Source organism: Balaenoptera acutorostrata, chromosome 8 (genome assembly GCF_949987535.1).
Source record: "Balaenoptera acutorostrata chromosome 8, mBalAcu1.1, whole genome shotgun sequence".
Lineage (NCBI taxonomy): Eukaryota > Metazoa > Chordata > Mammalia > Artiodactyla > Balaenopteridae > Balaenoptera > Balaenoptera acutorostrata.
Window position 1 is genome coordinate 30,652,252 of NC_080071.1, and position 20,038 is coordinate 30,672,289.

Genomic DNA, 20,038 nt, shown 5'->3' on the forward strand with positions numbered 1-20,038 from the left:
CCACTCTCACCACTATTATTCAACATAGTTTTGGAAGTTTTACCCACAGTAATCAGAGAAGAAAAAGAAATAAAAGGAATCCAAATCGGAAAAGAAGAAGTAAAGGTGTCACTGTTTGCAGATGACATGATACTATACATAGAGAATCCTAAAGATGCTACCAGAAAACTACTAGAGCTAATCAATGACTTTGGTAAAGTAGCAGAATACAAAATCAATGCACAGAAATCTCTTGCAACTACCATTGGCATTTTTCCCAGAACTAGAACAAAAAATTTCACAATTTGTATGGAAACACAAAAGACCCCGAATAGCCAAAGCAATCTTGAGAAAGAAAAACAGAGCTGGAGGAATCAGGCTCCCTGGCTTCAGACTATACTACAAAGCTACAGTAATCAAGACAGTATGGGGCTTCCCTGGTGGCGCAGTGATTAAGAATCTACCCACCAATGCAGGAGACATGGGTTCGAGCCCTGGTCTGGGAAGATCCCACATGTCGCGCAGCAACTAAGCCCATGCACCATAACTACTGAGCCTGTGCTCTAGAGCCCGCGAGCCACAACTACTGAGCCTGTGTGCCACAACTACTGAAGCCCGTGTGGCTAGAGCCAGAGCTCTGCAACAAGAGAAGCCACCACAATGAGAAGCCTGTGCACCACATGAAGAGTAGCCCCTGCTCACCGCATCCAGAGAAAAGCCCGCGTGCAGCAACAAAGACACAACACAGCCAAAAATTAAAAATAAATAAATAAATAAATAAGACGGTATGGTACTGGCACAAAAACAGAAATATAGATCAATGGAACAGGATAGAAAGCCCAGAGATAAACCCATGCACATATGGTCACCTTATCTTTGATAAAGGAAGCAAGAATATACAGTGGAGAAAAGACAGCCTCTTCAGTAAGTGGTGCTGGGAAAACTGGACAGCTACATGTAAAAGAATGAAATTAGAACACTCCCTAACACCATACACAAAAATAAACTCAAAATGGATCAAAGACCTAAATCTAAGGCCAGACACTATCAAACTCTTAGAGGAAAACATAGGCAGAACACTCTATGACATAAATCACAGCAAGATCCTTTTTGACCCACCTCCTAGAGAAATGGAAATAAAAACAAAAATAGACAAATGGGACCTAATGAAACTTAAAAGCTTTTGCACAGCAAAGGAAACCATAAACAAGACAAAAAGACAACCCTCAGAATGGGAGAAAATATTTGCAAATGAGGCAACTGACAAAGGATTCATCTCCAAAATTTACAAGCAGCTCATGCAGCTCAATATCAAAAAAACAAACAACCCAATCAAAAAATGGGCAGAAGACCTAAATAGACATTTCCCCAAAGAAGATATACAGGTTGCCAACAAACACATGAAAGAATGCTCAACATCATTAATCATTAGAGAAATGCAAATCAAAACTACAATGAGATATCATCTCACACCTGTCAGAGTGGCCATCATCAAAAAATCTACAAGCAATAAATGCTGGAGAGGGTGTGGAGAAAAGGGAACCCTCTTGCACTGTTGGTGGGAATGTATATTGATACAGCTACTATGGAGAACATTATGGAGGTTCCTTAAAAAACTAAAAATAGAACTACCATATGACCCAGCAATCCCACTACTGGGCATATACCCTGAGAAAACCATAATTCAAAAAGAGTCATGTACCACAATGTTCATTGCAGCTCTATTTACAATAGCCAGGACATGGAAGCAACCTAAGTGTCCATCATCGGATGAATGGATAAAGAAGATGTGGCACATATATACAATGGAATATTACTCAGCCATAAAAAGAAACAAAACTGAGCTATTCGTACTGAGGTGGATGGACCTAGAGTCTGTCATACAGAGTGAAGTAAGTCAGAAAGAGAAAAACAAATACCATATGCTAACACATATATATGGAATCTAAAATTTTAAAAAAAATGGTCATGAAGAACCTAGGGGCAGGACGGGAATAAAGACGCAGACCTACTAGAGAATGGACTTGAGGATACGGGGAGGGGGAAGGGTAAGCTGGGACAAAGTGAGAGAGTGGCATGGGCATATATACACTACCAAATGTAAAATCGATAGCTAGCGGGAAGCAGCCACATAGCACAGGGAGATCAACTCGGTGCTCTGTGACCACCTAGAGGGGTGGGATAGGGAGGGTGGGAGGGAGGGAGATGCAGGAGGGAGGAGATATGGGGATATATGTATATGTATAGCTGATTTACTTTGTTATAAAGCAGAAACCAACACACCATTGTAAAGCAATTATACTCCAATAAAGATCTTTAAAAAATTAATTAAAAATTTAAAAATTAAAAAGAGACAGATTTCAGGAAGGAGATAAAGGGAAAGGGGAGCCCAAGGAAACCCTAGATGTGTCCCAAAGGACAGAAATTTACATCTTCCAACACAGCTCTTTGTACAAAGGGAAAGGTGCCTACCAAGGAAGATGCCCGGGGGCTACCAAAAGTTTATTTGCTGTGAAGAAGTGCTACAGGGAGCTGGCCCAGTCCAAGAGCAGCACATACCCCTGTGCTGACCGTCAGAAAGACAGTCCAAAACTGATTTCTTACCAACGCAGTGGTAGTCATCCATATCCGGAATGTAGCCGAGCCTGCACTTGCAACGGTAGCCCAAACCACCATTAAATGTTCTGTGGCTGAGGACACAGATGTGTTGACAGCCCCCATTGTTATCTGCACATGGATTGCTAGCTGGAGGGAAAAATGCACATGGTTAAATCTCAATTAGAAATGCATATTTATCCAAGACATGCGAAGCCATTTTGAGACCTGCGGGTGAATTGGGTTTGAAACTCCTTGGAGACCTCACTACTGGTTGCTACTGAATACATCCACAGTTAGCTGCTCCCAATGTCATTGTTGCTCTCGAATCTACTCTCAAACTGATGGTGGCAAAAAAAAAAAAACAACCAAGATTCCTGCAACTGGATAACCTTGGGGGTTCTTTTCCCCCCTATAACTGTAACAGACTCTGTCTGCTAGCCTCAGTGACTAAAATATAACTGCTCCCCAAATAACCTTAGTATTATTTTTTTACCATTCAAAAAATAGAGTAAATAACTATAACTCACTGGATGATTATTTTGTAGGACAACTTAACAATCAATGCCTCTAAGAGGTAAATATTATCGCAATTTTACAGAAAAGGAAACCAAAGTTCCAAAAGGTGAGACAACTTGCTCAAGATTACTCAGTGGTTAAACAGCTAAACTAGAATTCAAATCCAGATCTCATTCCAAAACCCTACATGTCTGAAACACAAACCATTTTATACTTCCAAAAACCACTCTCAAAGCAGTGACATCAGGAAGTTCACTGTACACAAGGCTGCCAGAGCTAAAAATGTCTGCTTTTGAAATTGTCTTCTTAGCCTTTGACTTATTCTTTAAAATAGTCTCTTCACCTTCTCGGGTAGATTAATTTTGAGAAACACAGGCAGGTATAATTCTGAAGCAAATAATAGAAATAATTTAGATGATAAAACTAGGTAATATTTTTGGTCAAGGGCAGATGTGAATTTAGTAGCTCATGAACTGATTATTCCAAATAGGTATTTTCTAATACAGTATATACTTTCAGGTACAGTATATTTTTTCCAATGAAGTATTTGTTTCCTAGGATGACTACATTGAAGGGTAGTCATCTGAATCTATCAGTTTAGTGGTTGGTTGGTTTGAGTTTTTTTAATCAACCTAATTACTTTACAGTCTTTTTCCATCCTAGCCAGACCTATCACTTAGCATTACAGTTTTAAAGTGAAATCTATCTTTCTCTGAATTACTGTTCACTGATATTAAGCTTTCTTCCGATGTAGTCTAGTTTATTGTGTTTCTTTTCTTTGATGCATGAGCAAATACAGAAGAGAGCTGTATACACAGTCTAAACAGTCATGTTAATTTAAAACCTTGAAACAAACAAAACTTACTGTAAAATAACATAAGTAACATAAGTACTATAAAATAACATTCAGTGTCTGAATCAAAATATTTCTTTTCTTTGATAACTGACCAGCCTGAGAGATACCAAACCCAGCTGATCTACGACAGACCCAATGCAAACCAAATAACAGGTGTCATAAATATACAACAGAGAAGAAGGAAAAAAATAGCTCTGACACTACCTAAAATGACCACTTAGCATGTCATTTTCTTCTTCTGGGCCTCAGTTTCCTCGACTGCAATATTAGAGGGTTGAATTGGGAGATTCCTCCCGTAGAATAAGGATGGGTATTTTAGTTTGGTTTGTTTGCTGCTCTTTCTCCAGCCTGTAGACAGGATCTGGTATACTGCAGGTGCCAATAAATATCTGTTAAATACACCTCTAAGTTCTTTGTAGATTGGGCATTTTAACTCTGAAATGCATCAAGTTCTCCAGAATGCCAACGATCGGCAAAGCCAATTTCAGAGGGTTGAACTCTCTAGATAACCCATCATATATTTGAGAATGCCACCCAAATCTCATGAGAACTTTGAGAAAACCTTTCTACCAAGGCCAGTACCAAGCATGGTTTTCCACTGCTGAGGGGCCTACCATAGGGCTGCCTGAGGGCATGGTAAACAGTCACTCCAAAAGGCCTCAGGGAAGACCGGTAGTACAGTTGTGGGTCAGTCTCCGTGAACTTGTTTGCCTTCATTACAGCCATCTTTGTCCAATCAGTAAAGAACACATGATCTTCAAACAAGCTTATTGCAAAGGGATGAGGAATGTTCGAGCCTCCATGAATTACTGTCTTCCTGTTACAAAAGATATATACCATACAATTTTGATTAACAGTGGAATTAGTTCCAAAAAAAAAAAAAAAGGTGGAATTAGTTCACGTAAATGCTTAAAGAGCTAAAAAATTTCTGCTACAAATACAGAATATATAGTCAAGATACATTTTAAGATGCAGGTGTATTTCTGTCTATACTCGCTAAAAGGATTTTCCTATTGTCTCTTCGAAAAGAGCCTTGGCACTTAAGTTCCAAGTCTCCGTCCTCGCTTGTTCTAGATCTTTTGAAAAATTACTGTTTTCCCACCTACTCTTCATTCTTTTAAGGTTGCTCCACATATAAAAGGTCTAAGATGTGAAATATCATTTTGAAATCTGTAGGGGAAAGAGTGTAACAAGGGACTGGAAGTCTGGTAGACAACTTCAACACTTACTCCGTGCTCACCACTGACCATTTCTCAGCAATTAGGGAGCAAGGCAATGAGCTGGAGAATTCACCCCACAGCAAACACACAGACTTATTCCTGACGTCACTCTAGGGAGGGGAAAAAGCAGGGCTACCACTGGTACGTCTCTGCCTGACGAAACCATCAGCTGAGCATACGTGTAGTGGAGGCAGAGTGCCCAGAGCCACTAAAATGGAAGACGACACAGGTAAGAGGTGCTAGGCAAGGGGAAGAAATCAACACTGCCGCCATGACTGCACCTACAGAAACAGTAACTCACTGAGGTCACATAAGTAAAGTGAGGTAGAGGATGGTACGTGAAAGAAACCTCTTTTCTTTTGGCATAGGAGAAAGACCTCAAAGAAAAATCTCAGCAGCCCTGGAAAACTAAAGAGCACAATAGAGCTTTAAGAAAAGACTTGAAGATACTAACACTGGGAATCACACTGCACGCGAAACAAACAAAGAAACCCAAGATGGCAAGTGAGTGCAAACTTTGAAACACTCAATAGTGACATGGTACATTAAAATTAATGGGGTTATTTTTCATCTAGCAAATTGCAGAAGTCTAGAAGACTTCCCTGGTGGTGCAGTGGTTAAGAATCCGCCTGCCAATGCAGGGGACACGGGTTCGATCCCTGGTGCAGGAAGATCCCACATGCCGCGGAGCAACTGAGCCCATGTGCTACAACTGCTGAGCCTGTGTGCCACGACTACTGAAGCCCGCAAGCCTAGAGCCCGTGCTCTGCAACAAGAGAAGCCACCGCAATGAGAAGCCCACGAACCACAACAAAGAAGTAGCTCCCGCTTGCCGCAACTAGAGAAAGCCCACACGCAGCAATGAAGACACAAAGCAGCCAAAAAATAATAATAATAATAATAATAAATTCCATAAATCTAAATGCCACCTGCTGGTAAAGCAAGAGGCAATGACTTTATGATTTTAGCTGTACTTGTGAGTTTTAGTATCTCCTCCATATTTCTCCACAGCCAGCAAACCACTCGAATCTTTCTGAAATTCCATTGATTTTTATGTTTTACTTTAACCATAGCATAAAAATATTTAGACTATAAAATTAATGCCAAAACAACCGTGAAAGTGAAAAAAAATTAGGCAATTTCTCAATTGTTTTTATATGACTTATATGATTATTTTTTCATTAAATTAATTCCTATCCTCACTATGGGAACCAGTTTCAGTGACAATACATCATAGCCTTAATACGCAATCACTTCATTTAACCAAGTAGAGATTGTTCTAAGAATATAAAATCCAGTGGCAAACTGTGATACCATCCTTACAAAATAGAGATAAAGGAGAAACCAAAACTAGAATATTCTTTTCACTGAGAAAACAATAAAATCACGCCATTTGGAAAAATCAAATTGACTAGAGTAATTTTTCTTGGTCAAAATTTAAAGACCATGTTTTAACCAGTTTTTGAAAATACCAAAAGAAGAGGATCTAAAATAGGTAACAATTTAATTAATTTATAGTGAGCTCTAATCCAACTAAGATGAAGGAAAAAGGTATGCCATACTCTGCGTTCAAATATTGTTTAAATGTCTTTGAAGTATATCAGGTAAAGTCAGAATTTCTCTTTAAGATTTGAAATATATATAAGAGCAGTATAAAACCCAATTAATTCCCACCAGATAATGTTAAAAAAAATAATAAAACTTATTTACTGGAGGGAAGATAGAAAGCTAAAAGATAAAGTGATCTTTGGAAACAAACCATAAGGGACCCAGACAAATAAATGGACTCGGAAGTTAATGAAAATAATGTGCTTCATCTGGGAGTGAGAGAGGGCTTGGAGAAGAGAAATCAAAGAACAAATGCTGTAGATAATATTTAATGAGTGTTAATATGGAACACAAGCTAAAACTCAGAGCAGGTCACAACGTGCAATGTCAACACAAAGATCATTCAAGTTATGTCAACCAACAAAGCAATTTTTTAATTCTAGTCCTTCAGTTTCTCTCTCCATAAATTTTATGTATTTCCCCAAAACTTATAAAGATATAAAAAAAATACTTCTTACCTTTGAATTCCATCATAAGTTACAGTCTCAATGTAATCAAACCGGGAGTCAACCCAGTAAACACGCTTTGATACCAAATCCAGGGTTATCCCAGCAGGCCAGCCCAGCTTTCTTGTCACCAAGTCTTTACGGTTGGAGCCATCCATGAAAGCCCTTTCTATCTTAGGTGTCCCAGAAAAGCTCTGCCAATCTGAGAAAAATAAATAACTACAAAAGAAAACCAAAAGATGAAAGAATCAGTTATTTTACAAGTTTACCTAGAAAATATTTTTTGAGATTGTATGTTTGGATCAATGGAAATTTCCTCTAGCTGATTAGAGAACCATGGGGGTTTAAAACAATAGAGAAATTTTAAAGTATTAAAAATCAGAAACTGTGAGGGCCAATCAGGAGAGTCAACAACTCCAAATAGCAACTATTAAAATGTACTAACTGGCAGGCAAAAAAAAAAAAAAAAAAATGCACATCTACCTTCTTAACTTCTTAATATTCTCCCCGATCCCTGACTCCATCCTTCACTTCTCTTTTTTACAGCCAGCAAAAAGGCTGTAAAAAAGAAAAAACTATCAAGCCATTTCCCTCCTTAATTCCTCATTCTAAGGCATGGTCTAGAGAACATATACATGATTTTCAAGGAAGGACAGTTGAAATCATGAAATAGAAATTAATAATCACCATTCACCAACACTTAAGTAGCCTCAAGTTCATCCAAGGCTCCTAAGACCCAACTGTGAAAATCTAGGAGAAAGCTAGTCCCCCATAACTGGTCTCAAATGTGAAGATGAGGAAAATTTTAATTTACACCTGGAGAAAAGTAAGCATTATCACTATTGCTGGATTGATTCACAGTTGAACAACTTGTAATGAGGTATTAACACTGACATCTCAACCCCAGTCTCTAACAAGAAATCACTAAAAGGGATAGATCTGATAGGGGATAGAGTAGGGTAATCAAATAGTTAGCTTAGAAACCACATTAGGGGATTGCAGATAGAGAGGGAACTTTAGGGGGCTTTGGGAGACCACAGTAAGTTAATGATCACTCAAGAAAGTAATGGGAAAATCCTGAAACAATGTGGGCTTGCTTGACTCATAAAGCAGAGCAAGTCGCTTAGCATCAAAGCCAGACTGGCTTGCTTAACAACAAAACCAAGCCAACTTGCTTACCAACAAAACCATGCAACAGAAGCATGAGACATGCCCCAAAACAATAAAACAACAGTGGAAAATAAGGTCTACAATCTGCCCAGTGATGTCAACAAGTTAATGACCCCTAGGACATTCTCTTTGCACACACAAAAAAACAATAACTTACGGAAAGGTGATATTTCAAAGTGAAAGACCCTCATTGTACTGAGACCTGAAATCATTTCTCCATAGTGCCGTGACAGTCCCGGAGACACCATATAGGTTCAAAAACTCCCCCACCCAACATATAGGAGGAGTTAATGATGGAAGACTCAAAGAATGAAAAAGAAGGTGGTCTTCTCCCCCTCCCCTCTCTTCCTTCGATTATAAAAATGTAACCCACTAAGTACTCGGGGCAGCACAACACTCGCCTGCCCGCTTGTAAGCCTCACAAGCGTCCTATTCTAATAAATCACTTCTTATCTATCACTGCCTCTCGCTGAATTCTCTCTGCCCTGAGACATAAAGAACCGGGGATATTCAGAGCCTCTCGCAATGCCACCTAGTGGTTTCAGATCTATCCCCTCTTTAAAACAACTTTACAACTTATGTTAGAGTGATCATGTTAATAATGGTTTAGTTGTGACAATACTATTAGAGTCAGAAAACAGAATCCAATTTCTCAGCCAGGAGAATGTGGCAAACACTAAGAATAAAATTCATACCCCAAAAATATCACATATTTTTAGGACACCAGTAGGTGTGTTTGGACTGCATATCCTCAAATTGGATTATATTTAGCCAACTCCTTTAAAGCTTCTATGAAAAGAGATATGAAATAAACATGGATTCTAGAGTACAGAACCTAAAAGATGTCAGGATTAACCTTCAATTATGCCAATGGATGTTTTGTGTACAGGGGGAGAAATAAAACTCCAAAAATGCTGGAATCAGTATGTTTTCACATAACTTACCCAACAGTTGGGTCCACGGCAATTCCTCTAGGATGTCCCAAATGTTCACTTATAATGGTAATCCGTTGGCTTCCATCCAAATTTACCATATCTATGCAGTTGACATTGGTCTCTACAACATAAAGTTTATTATTTACCCAGTCCACAGCCAGATTCTCTGGGTCTTCAACAGAAACATTGAGAACTTCTTGGATATCTAAACCATTAATGTCAACTGAAAAAACCTGAAAGAAAAACCAAAATTATTACACTTCTTAAGCATAATTCACTGGGAGCAGTTTTCCTATACTTCATTCCAGGGACCTATCTTTGTTGCACAAATCAGTCATTTGGATTTAAAAAAAAAAGAATTCATATATGGCCTTCCTTATGTTGAGGTAGGTTCCCTCTATGCCCATTTTCTGGAGAGTTTTTATCGTAAATGGGTGTTGAATTTTGTCAAAAGCTTTTTCTGCATCTATTGAGATGATCATATGGTTTTTATTCTTCAATTTGTTAATATGGTGTATCACATTGATTGATTTGCATATATTGAAGAAACCTTGCATCCCTGGGATAAATCCCACTTGATCATGGTGTATGATCCTTTTAATGTGTTGTTGGATTCTATTTGCTAGTATTTTGTTCAGGATTTTTGCATCCATGTTCATCAGTGATATTGGTCTATAATTTTCTTTTCTTGTGATGTCTTTTTCTGGTTTTGGTATCAGGGTGATCGTGGCTTCATAGAATGAATTTGGGAGTGTTTCTCCCTCTGCAATTTTTTGGAAGAGTTTGAGATGGATCAGTTTTAGCTCTTCTCTAAATGTTGGATAGAATTTGCCTGTGAAGCCATGTGGTCCTGTACTTTTGTTTGTTGGAAGATTTTTAATTATGGTTTCAATTTCATTACCTGTGATAGGTCTGTTTATATTTTCTAATTCTTCCTGGTTCAGTCTTGGAAAATTGTACCTTTCCAAGAATTTGTCCATTTCTTTGTGGTTGTCCATTTTATTGGCATATAGTTGTTTGTAGTAGTCTCTTATAATTCTTTGTATTTCTGTGGTATCAGTTGTGATTTCTCCTTTTTCATTTCTAATTTTATTGATTTGAGTCCTCTCCCTTTCTTCCTTGATGAGTCTGGCTAAGGGTTTATCAATTTTGTTTATCTTCTCAAAGAACCAGCTTTTAGTTTTATTGATCTTTGCTATTGTTTTCTTCGTTTCTATTTATTTCTGCTCTGATATTTATGATTTCTTTCCTTCTACTGACTGTGGGTTTTGTTTGTTCTTCTTTCTCTAGTTGTTTTAAGTGTAGGGTTAGATTGTTTATTTGATATTTTTCTTGTTTCTTGAGGTGAGATTAAATTGCTATAAGCTTCCTCCTTAGAACTGCGTTTGCTGCGTCCCATAGGTTTTGGGTCATCGTGTTTTCATTGTCATTTGTTTCTATTTATTTTTTTATTTCTTCTTTGATTTCTTCAGTGATCTCTTGGTTATTCAGTAGCACACTGTTTACCCTCCATGTATTTGTGTTTTTTTACAGTTTTTTTCCTGTAATCAATCTCCAATCTCATAGCGTTGTGGTCAGAAAAGATGCTTGATACAATTTCAATTTTCTTAAATTTTCCGAGGCTTGATTTGTGACCCAAGATGTGATCTATCCTGGAGAATGTTCCGTGTGCACTTGAGAAGAAAGTGCATTCTTCCACTTTTGGGTGGAATGTTCTAAAAATATCAGTTAAGTCTATCTGGTCTATTGTGTCATTTAAAGCTTGTGTTTCCTTATTTATTTTCTGTTTGGATGATCTGTCCATTGGTGTAAGTGGGGTGTTAAAGTCCCCTATTATTATTGTGTTACTGTCGATTTCCCCTTTCATGGTTGTTAGCATTTGCCTTATGTATTGAGGTGTTCCTATGTTGGGTGCATAAACATTTATAATTGTTATATCTTCTTCTTGGATTGATCCTTTGATCATTATGTAGTGTCCCTCCTTATCTCTTGTAACAGTCTTTATTTTAAAGTCTATTTTATCTGATACGAGTATTGCTACTCCAGCTTTCTTTTGATTTCCATTTGCATGGAATATCTTTTTCCATCCCTTCACTTTCAGTCTGTATGTATCCCTAGGTCTGAAGTGGGTCTGTTGTAGACAGCATACATATGGGTCTTATTTTTGTATCCATTCAGCCAGTCTGTGGAGCTCAATATCAAAAAAACAAACAATCCAATTTAAAAATGGGTGGAAGACCTAAATAGACATTTCTCCAAAGAAGATATATAGATTGCCAACAAACACATGAAAAGATGCTCAACATCACTAATTATTAGAGAAATGTTAATCAAAACTGCAATGAGGTATCACTTCACGCCAGTCAGAATGGCCATTATCAAAAAAGCTAGAAACAATAAATGCTGGAAAGGGTGTGGTGAAAAGGGAACCCTCCTGCACTGCTGGTGGGAATGTAAATTGATACAACCACTATGGAAAACAGTACGGAGGTTCCTTAAAAAACTAAAAATAGAACTACCATATGACCCAGCAATCCCACTACTGGGCATATACCCTGAGAAAACCATAATTCAAAAAGAGACATGCACCACAATGTTCATTGCAGCACTATTTACAATAGCCAGGACATGCAACCAACCTAAATGTCCATCGACAGATGAATGGATAAAGAATATGTGGCACATATATACAATGGAATATTACTCAGCCATAAAAAGAAACAAAATTGAGTTATTTGTAATGAGGTGGATGGACCTAGAGTCTGTCATGTAGAGTGAAGTAAGTCAAAAAGAGAAAAACAAATACTCTGTGCTAACACATATATATGGAATCTAAAAAAAAACCAAAAAATGGTACTGATGAACCTAGTTGCAGGGCAGGAATAAAGATGTAGACATAGAGAATGGACTTGAGGACACGGGGTGAGAGGGGTAAGCTGGGGCGAAGTGAGAGTAGCATCGACATATATACACTACCGAATATAAAATAGTTAGCTAGTGGGAAGCAGCAGCATAGCACAGGGAGATCAGCTGGGTGCTTTGTGATGACCTAGAGGGGTGGGATAGGGAGCATGGGAGGGAAGCTCAGGAGGGAGGGGATATGGGGACATATGTATGCATATGGCTGATTCACTTTGTTGTACAACAGAAACTAACACAGTATTGTGAAGCAATTATACTTCAATAAAGATCTATTAAAAAAAAAAGAATTCACTGGAGACTTGTTATTTTACATCATGGGTTACTGGGGGCAGGGAGTTTCTTTAAAAGCATATGAGGCATATATAAAAAGTTGGGTTTACAAAAAAAAAGCCTGCGTTTCTAATTCTTGGTAGTTAGAGAAAGTTTAATTCAATGTGGATTTCTCGGTGGAGGAGGTGGTAGTGGTTTGTTTTGATTTCTAGCTGTCATTAAATCAGATCTGCTAATAATCCAAAGTCTCAATTTTTAGAAATTTTATGCAAATTATCAGTTAATTGAATTAAAATTTTATTAATGGTACAAGGAAATGTAAGGGAAGAAATAAAATTCCATAACTCTTTAGGAGTCTCTAAAATTTATGTTTTAAAAATCTCCGTTGCATTACTCAAAGTTGAAATCAGATCCATCACACTTTCCAAGTAAGAGAGCATAATGAAATTTTGGCTGTTAAACAAAATACTGTCAATATTTGCTACCCAATCCTCAATTACTGTTCCATTTAGAAGATGCAGGTAAAAATCTGATTTTTATCATACAGGAAAGCAGAATACTTTTTACATTTTAAATGATCAAGTTTCAAAAATTACTACCAAATATCTACCCAGTTTTGAAAGAATGTCTACTATTTCTTTTAATTAGGCTTTTGGACTCCATTTCGAATAAAATTAAAAGTTGCTCAAGGCTAATCCATATAATAGAGTGCTTTGTTTAATAGGTCACATGTAATACTATAGCTGTAAAAGGTGCTGATTAACATAAAATATCTCAAGGGCCTTTTTTGTTAGAAAACAAAGGAACTTTCCCCTCTACTCTCCCAAAAATGAAAAGCTATCAACACTTTGTGCTTGGAGTTCTATCAGCTCCCAAGCTACACTCCAGAAATTTCTATTTACCTTATTTTGCACAATGTCAGTCCAAAAGACTCTGTGTAGGTGATAGTGAAAATCCACACCCACAGCCGATCCACGATTTTGAGACTCTACCAGGATCTCAAAGGCGCTTCCATGAATATCACCCTTTAGCAAATCCCGACCATTGGAGAAGATCACAGAGGCCTCACCAACTAAATGTGAAGAAGGAAGGCATTATCAGTCTTTCAAGTGAACAAAGATGATGAAGCAACTTACAACTATGTTTTCTTATTTGGTTTTAAACCTTCTGAGGCACACATATATGTCATTCTATCCATTTTCCAGATGGGCAAACTGAGGCACAAAGAGGCTTAATGAAATGTCCAAAATCACAGTAAGTTAGGAACAGAGTCTGCCAAGAACTCGAATGTCCTGATTGCTAGTTCAATGACACTGAGGTATCATCGAGAATCATTGATGAGGTGGGTACCTTACCCCAGGTGCAACTTTAGATTGTGTAAAACACAAAACACATTTTAAGGATTAGTGAGAAACCACTCTGTGAAAAACATGGCAATGGTGGATCCAAATTTGCTATACCCGTATACTCACAAGAATGCAAAATGAATAAGGTTATTCACTGAGGTCTTGTTTGCAATATCAAAGGGTAAGAAATAATATAAAAGTCCATAAGTAAAGGACTAGTTAAATAAATTATATACAACCAAAAAAATGGATTTTGCCACTATTAAAAAAAAAACTGTACACCTGAAACACTGGAAATCAACTATATTTCAATTTAAAAATACAACAAAAATTTTTTTAAAAAATGAAAAAAAGCTGTCTGTGTTGATATGGAAAGCCCTTGAAAATATAGTATGCGACATTAGCAAGATGAAGAACTGTATGTATAGTTTACCACCATATATGTAAAAATAGGGTTAAGTATATTTGTATATTCTTATTTATGCATTTAACAATCTCTAGAATTAAAATAAACAGTGATTATCCATAGGAGAGGAGAAGTGGGAAACTAGGCAGAGGGGAACAGAGATGGTAGGGGGAGGTCATATATCTTCTAAGTAATTTTAAATTTTTGAAAATATGAGTATAATACCTATTCAAAAATAAATAAATGTTAAAAATCAGTTGTAAAAATCTAAAAGTTTGTCCACAGCATATCAGTATTTCTACACAAAAACAACTAGAAAATGGTCAATTCATAGATCATGTGGGCAGATAAGTTTCAGAAAGGCCCCAAAGGCACCTTAAACAGGTGTGAAAAAAACAATTGGAAAAAAAGAGTAAAGATCTTATTACCCAGAAATCCATGGTGACAAAAATGCTTTGGGAGGCCCAATTTTTTAAAACAAATTTTCATGACTTTTCTCTACCACAGTACTCTTAGAATGAGGGCATTTTCACAAACTAATCCAAATTTAGCAGGTCCATTTTGAACCACCTCTAAATTTTGCACAAACAATGCCTATTGGTACTTGTCACCATATGGTAGGTACAGTAATTAAAAGCAGGTCAAATGTACTCATAAAATTTATGTGATAGATGACATAATATTCCAGTCCCAAAGTGAACAAGCAACCAATAAAAATTTTTTAAAAAATAAAAAAAACCTGTTAATCCACAAGTTGGTCCCTAATAACCAAAGTATGAAATTAATGTTGACCTATTCTTCCAAAAGCAGGAGCCATTCCTGATTTGTGGTAATAAAACCCTGCCATCCGCATCAATGCTGATATTTCTTTTGTCATCTGCTATGGAAAGAGGATAGTCATCAGAAGTTTACTGTTCAGAAACACAAGTGTCTTTAATTTACTCACAAGAAGAATTAGCTTTACAGCGCTGTTGGTGCTCCAAGATATACCCCTCTACACAGTGGCACTGGTGATGGCCAATTCGGTCTTCACATATCTGGTCACAAACTCCCCACATCTGGCAATCATCAAAATCTGCCACATAGGAAATAACCGTTTGTAATCATGTTTAACAGCATTTCTTGAGCACCTTCTGAAAAAACTCTTGGACAAGCTATACAGGAATAGGGTGATGCCCCTGCCTAAGTAAGTACCCTCTAGGGGGAAAAAAATAGGCATCATCATACTAGGGAAAACCCAAGGTTTTTAAAAATCTACGTAAAGGATAACTTTGCAGGTGATGCACAACACTGCTTGGACACATCGCCTTTGCATTTCATTTGTTAATGTTGGTTTACAAAATATCTGACTTTTAGTGTAAATGCATCCCTTTAAAATTGTGCTTTCCAATATGGTAGCCACTGCCCTCTGCAGCTTCTCAAATTTATATTTAGATTAACTAAAATAAAATAAATTTAATGATTCAATTTCCAAGTCACACTTGCCACCTTTCAAATGCTACATATGATTAGTGTTTACCATACTGGAAGACACAGACATTTCCATCACTGCAGAAAGAACTGCCTTATATCCAGTGGCTCAGTAAGACACAAATCTGTGCCTGCAATAAAGTATCTGGAAAGGTCTGTTTACTCAGCTGCCTTTCCTCTGATGTCAAAAATCGTAACCAAAATTAAAATCATTTTTAAGACATGAAAAATATATTCTCTTTTGATTATTCATTAGCATTATTCATTCATTTAATAAGGGCTTATTGAAAATCCATTACATAATAGAGCTCTGTTCAATGCCATAATAGTCTCCGTTCTACCGTGTAGAAAGTGTTTCAATATAATTGGCATATAAACAATACAACATGTGGGGGAAAGAACGTGTCTTTCTCAAAGATTATAAAGCTTAAGGGGCACAGAAATTGTCCTATCTTTGGTCCACTGGTGCCAAATATTTCATTTGACCCCCCCAAGTTCACATCCACTCTTCACCCTCCTTCACCCTGCTCTCTTCCCTTGGAGAATGACCTCCACAGCCTAAACCAACAAGGTTCCCACCCCCTAGGGCTTCAGGAAATTCTCAAGTAAATTATAATTCCTGAGACCCTCAGGTCTAGGATTCTCCAGAATTTCTAGGATCCGATCACACTTGCAGAGTTGTGAGTTGAGTTCTACCACACCTGCTGGATGGCCCACCATCTTTTGACTCCCCAGCAAGAAAGACCAAGAAAGTCCTGGGATCAAGATAACAGTTCCCATTTACCCTCCAGACCAAGTATAACAACATGGACCAGCATATCTTTCATTCCAAGGACTGTGACGAAGAAAAAATTAATCCAATTTGGACATGACAAGATAAAAGAACATGTGGGTAAAAATAAAAGGCCCGCATTTGATCTATGTCTCCTGTGCCCTCGCCTCAGCCCTAAGAAAGCACCACGTGAGGCTTCGCTTCAGCAGGAATAAAAGTACAGGACATTCGCCCTCAAACTCCCAGGGTGTCATGACCTCATTTTGAATGCAAGACACTATGACTATGTCTAAGGGTCTGGAGTCACCCTGGGAGCAGTTCTCACGTCAAAAAGAGGGTGAAGTCATAACTAGGAATTCTTGGGTGCAAATGCCCTTCCTATCACCTGGGCTACAAATACTTTACAGGTTTAAATGAGTGTATAAACACTGTCACTTTTAATGACTGAATAAGATTCTATTCTCTATTATGAAGAAGAATGAAGGCTAATTACTATCCATTGTCAGCCAAAGGGAAGACAAGAAAAATGAAAGGAGACCTGAGGTTTTCAAGAGACTAGAAAAGGTAGTAGAAACTGTAAAAAACACTAAAGTGCTGCTTTACAATACTCCAGCCCGTTACCTTGATCTACTTTCCTTTTTATTCTTTGTTCCCTCCTACCAACAAACACGGTTTTGAAAGTAATTCAAAAAAATGTTTTTTAGCATAGACCCCCTTGGACGCCCTCTGATCCACCTGGCTGTGTGAAATCCCACCATGCTGAATGACCGTCCTGCTCTAACTCTCCACCACGATGTCATTCCCTCAACAAACAGCATGTCCTGTCAATCAGAAACAATAACCCTGGGAAACTGCTCCGGCAGCATGCCTCAGAGGCTCCACAGCCAGGTCAAGACCACCAGCAGCAGATGAACGGAAGGACACAAAATTTCTTGTCAGGATTATTCCATTTTATTCTTGATGACCACTGAGGCATTCACTGGGGAGCCAGATCTAAGATGGTAAATGTTGTATAGGTTTCCAACACCTGAAGCCTCTGTGATGAGTCAGCCATGCAGAGGATTACAGCCATAAAGAGAGTATTTGCTGAACTGAAACGCTTGAAAGAGCAGACCTAAACATTTCCCCTAAAAGCTCAGCTGAAACAAGTGTAACTGGTTTCATCGTGTCATGTATTGAAACTAATGAGTTCTCTTGACAAAGAGAGCAAAATATAGTCTTCTTTGAAAGAAATGTGAAATCACTGTTAACCAAGCTTCAAAACTCAGAGGCAAAGGGTACATTCTTAAAGGAGAGGGAAGGTCACAGAAAAGGTCTCTGCAGGTGTCAGGGGGTCTCACATTCACAAAAGCCCTCAACTGCAGACTTTTGAGCTTATATCCAAAGGAAGTCATCTGTACTAAAGTCCTAGGCACATTGTAAAGGGACTGAAAGATGTTTGTGGAACTTAAAATTAGTGCCCCAGTATCAGACTACTTGCAGTGTGCTATGAACTGAATGTCTTCTATGAATCCTGAAATTATCCTGTGCACAGCATAATATTGCAAAATTCTGTCTTACATTCATTAATAGATTAAACGTAAAAATCTTGTTATGAAAGTTTTTCTTTTCTTAAGGGCTGCAACAAATTTAAGTGGGCTGGATCTCTGACCTATGACCCAAACCTCATCACAGGCTTAGCTATTAGAAAAGATGTTGGAAAACGTGTTGGAGAATGCGGCTCTAGGGTGGGGGGAAAAAAAGACCGAGAATAGGTTGTGAGGTATCACAAGAATGAACTAGGGATTATGAAAGAGCAAGTCACTTTTACTGAAAAGACTTCATGGCCTATCAAGTTCCAACTACAAGGCAGTCCAGCCCTAACTCCTCTTTGGGGCTGAGAGGAAAAACAGAAAAGCTAGTGTAATACTGAGAACATGGCTTCTGGTATCTCTACTAGAATTCCTTTTCTACTAAGAGAAAGCAGAGGGGCCTAGAAAACTAAGAGACTGGAAATCGGATTGGCAGCTGGGTGGCAGTAAAGGGGGTGGAGAAGCCTGACATTTGGCAAAAACAGACGAGCAGCCTTATACCTACAGATGAGCACCATTCCGAGAAAAAAGGGATGCAGCCCTTGCAGTGATGCCAGGAAGCATAAGCAGGGGTTCCAAACTGAGAAAACCACCGAACAAATGAGGACATTTGTGTGAAAAGTCTTTTTAAATGACTTGAATGCACCTGCAGTGTTACGCTAATGATAATGATAATAATAAAACACAATCAGTGTCCTATAATATCACTTAATGCTAGCTGCAGATCATAAATGTTTTATTTATAAAACGTTTTGAGACGATTAGAAATTTGGGGGCTTTCTTAAATAGTTCAAAGTTCTCTCTGAGTCTTCAGGATCTCTCAGGCTGATTTGCATAAAGCATTTGATCTTAACATGTTCTTGTCGAATAGAGTTACTTAAGAGGAGCAATCAGATCCAGGGCAAACTTTGGGACACGGTCCTGATATTAGAAATCTAAAATTACCTACTTTGAACACCACAAGAACAACCTCAACTGGATTGCTTTACCGGATATAAAAATCTTGGCATACAACAGGTAAATGAGCGAGCCCCATTACAACAGTTCTCAGTAACACTGAGGAATAGACTTTCTCAAGAGTTTGTAAACCAGAGTCTTTCTTTTTTTCTTTTTTCTTTTCTTTTATTTTTTGACCGTGCCACATGGCTTGTGGGATCTTAGTTCCCGGACCAGGGATCGAACCCAGGCCCTCGGCAGTGAAACAGAGACCTAACCACTGGACCACCAGGGAACTCCCCAGAGTCTTTCTGACATTAAAATTTTTTCTGACTATGAGGAAATTATTAAGATCAACCATAATTAAGTTGGAAGCCATGAGCTGAGACTAAAGACTGAATAACTTCATTAGGTTTATCCAAATTCAATATTTTTGGCCAAATTATATTAATATTTTAGAAATTATTTCAGAAGAAATACTTTTCTAAAAGTATTTTGTACGTGTGCCATGTTTGTTTTCATCCAAAAAGCCCTAAAGAATCTCAAATTTCTAAGGAGTATCAAAAGAACACAGATATCCTGGTAAAATTCTGAATCATCTATCTTTTGAAGATCCATAGATGAATACTTCATAGTAATGAATTGTTTCAGTTGCCTTCCAGATGCCTTTTCCCAACACCAGTAAAAACCCCTGTGGTCACTTCCTGCTAGTATGTCTGTTGTTCACATAACAAAAGTTAGAAAGAAGGAAAAAGAAATCAGGGCATTAAAAATTCATTGTTCAAACCCTAAAAAACTGAAAATTGATGATACTTGGCCATGTCTAATTCTCCCATCATAAGAACCCCTTCCTAATCACAGTGGGGTACAAAGCTGGCTTACATCAAAATCAAAATTTTCCCAGTAGGAGAAATCATTCTTATCTTTCAGATAGGAAAGATGTCAGAAATATTTAGTGCACTGGTGTCTAATTCAATGCCAGCCACTGGATGGAAATAACATGATAGAGTTTGTTCT

General features: G+C 37.8%; 1 protein-coding gene across 1 annotated transcript in view; it reads right to left on the reverse strand.

Annotated features, from left to right (window-relative positions):
- LRP2 (LDL receptor related protein 2) overlaps window positions 1-20,038 on the reverse strand; it is a 199,395-nt gene that overhangs the window by 118,780 nt on the left and 60,577 nt on the right. The window contains exons 10-15 of the mRNA XM_007183233.2: window positions 15,219-15,347; window positions 13,423-13,592; window positions 9,338-9,561; window positions 7,236-7,442; window positions 4,564-4,766; window positions 2,584-2,724 (exon numbers count right to left, since the gene is read on the reverse strand). Coding sequence (XP_007183295.1) covers window positions 2,584-2,724; window positions 4,564-4,766; window positions 7,236-7,442; window positions 9,338-9,561; window positions 13,423-13,592; window positions 15,219-15,347 — 1,074 coding nt within the window. The remainder of the gene's footprint in view (window positions 1-2,583; window positions 2,725-4,563; window positions 4,767-7,235; window positions 7,443-9,337; window positions 9,562-13,422; window positions 13,593-15,218; window positions 15,348-20,038) is intronic.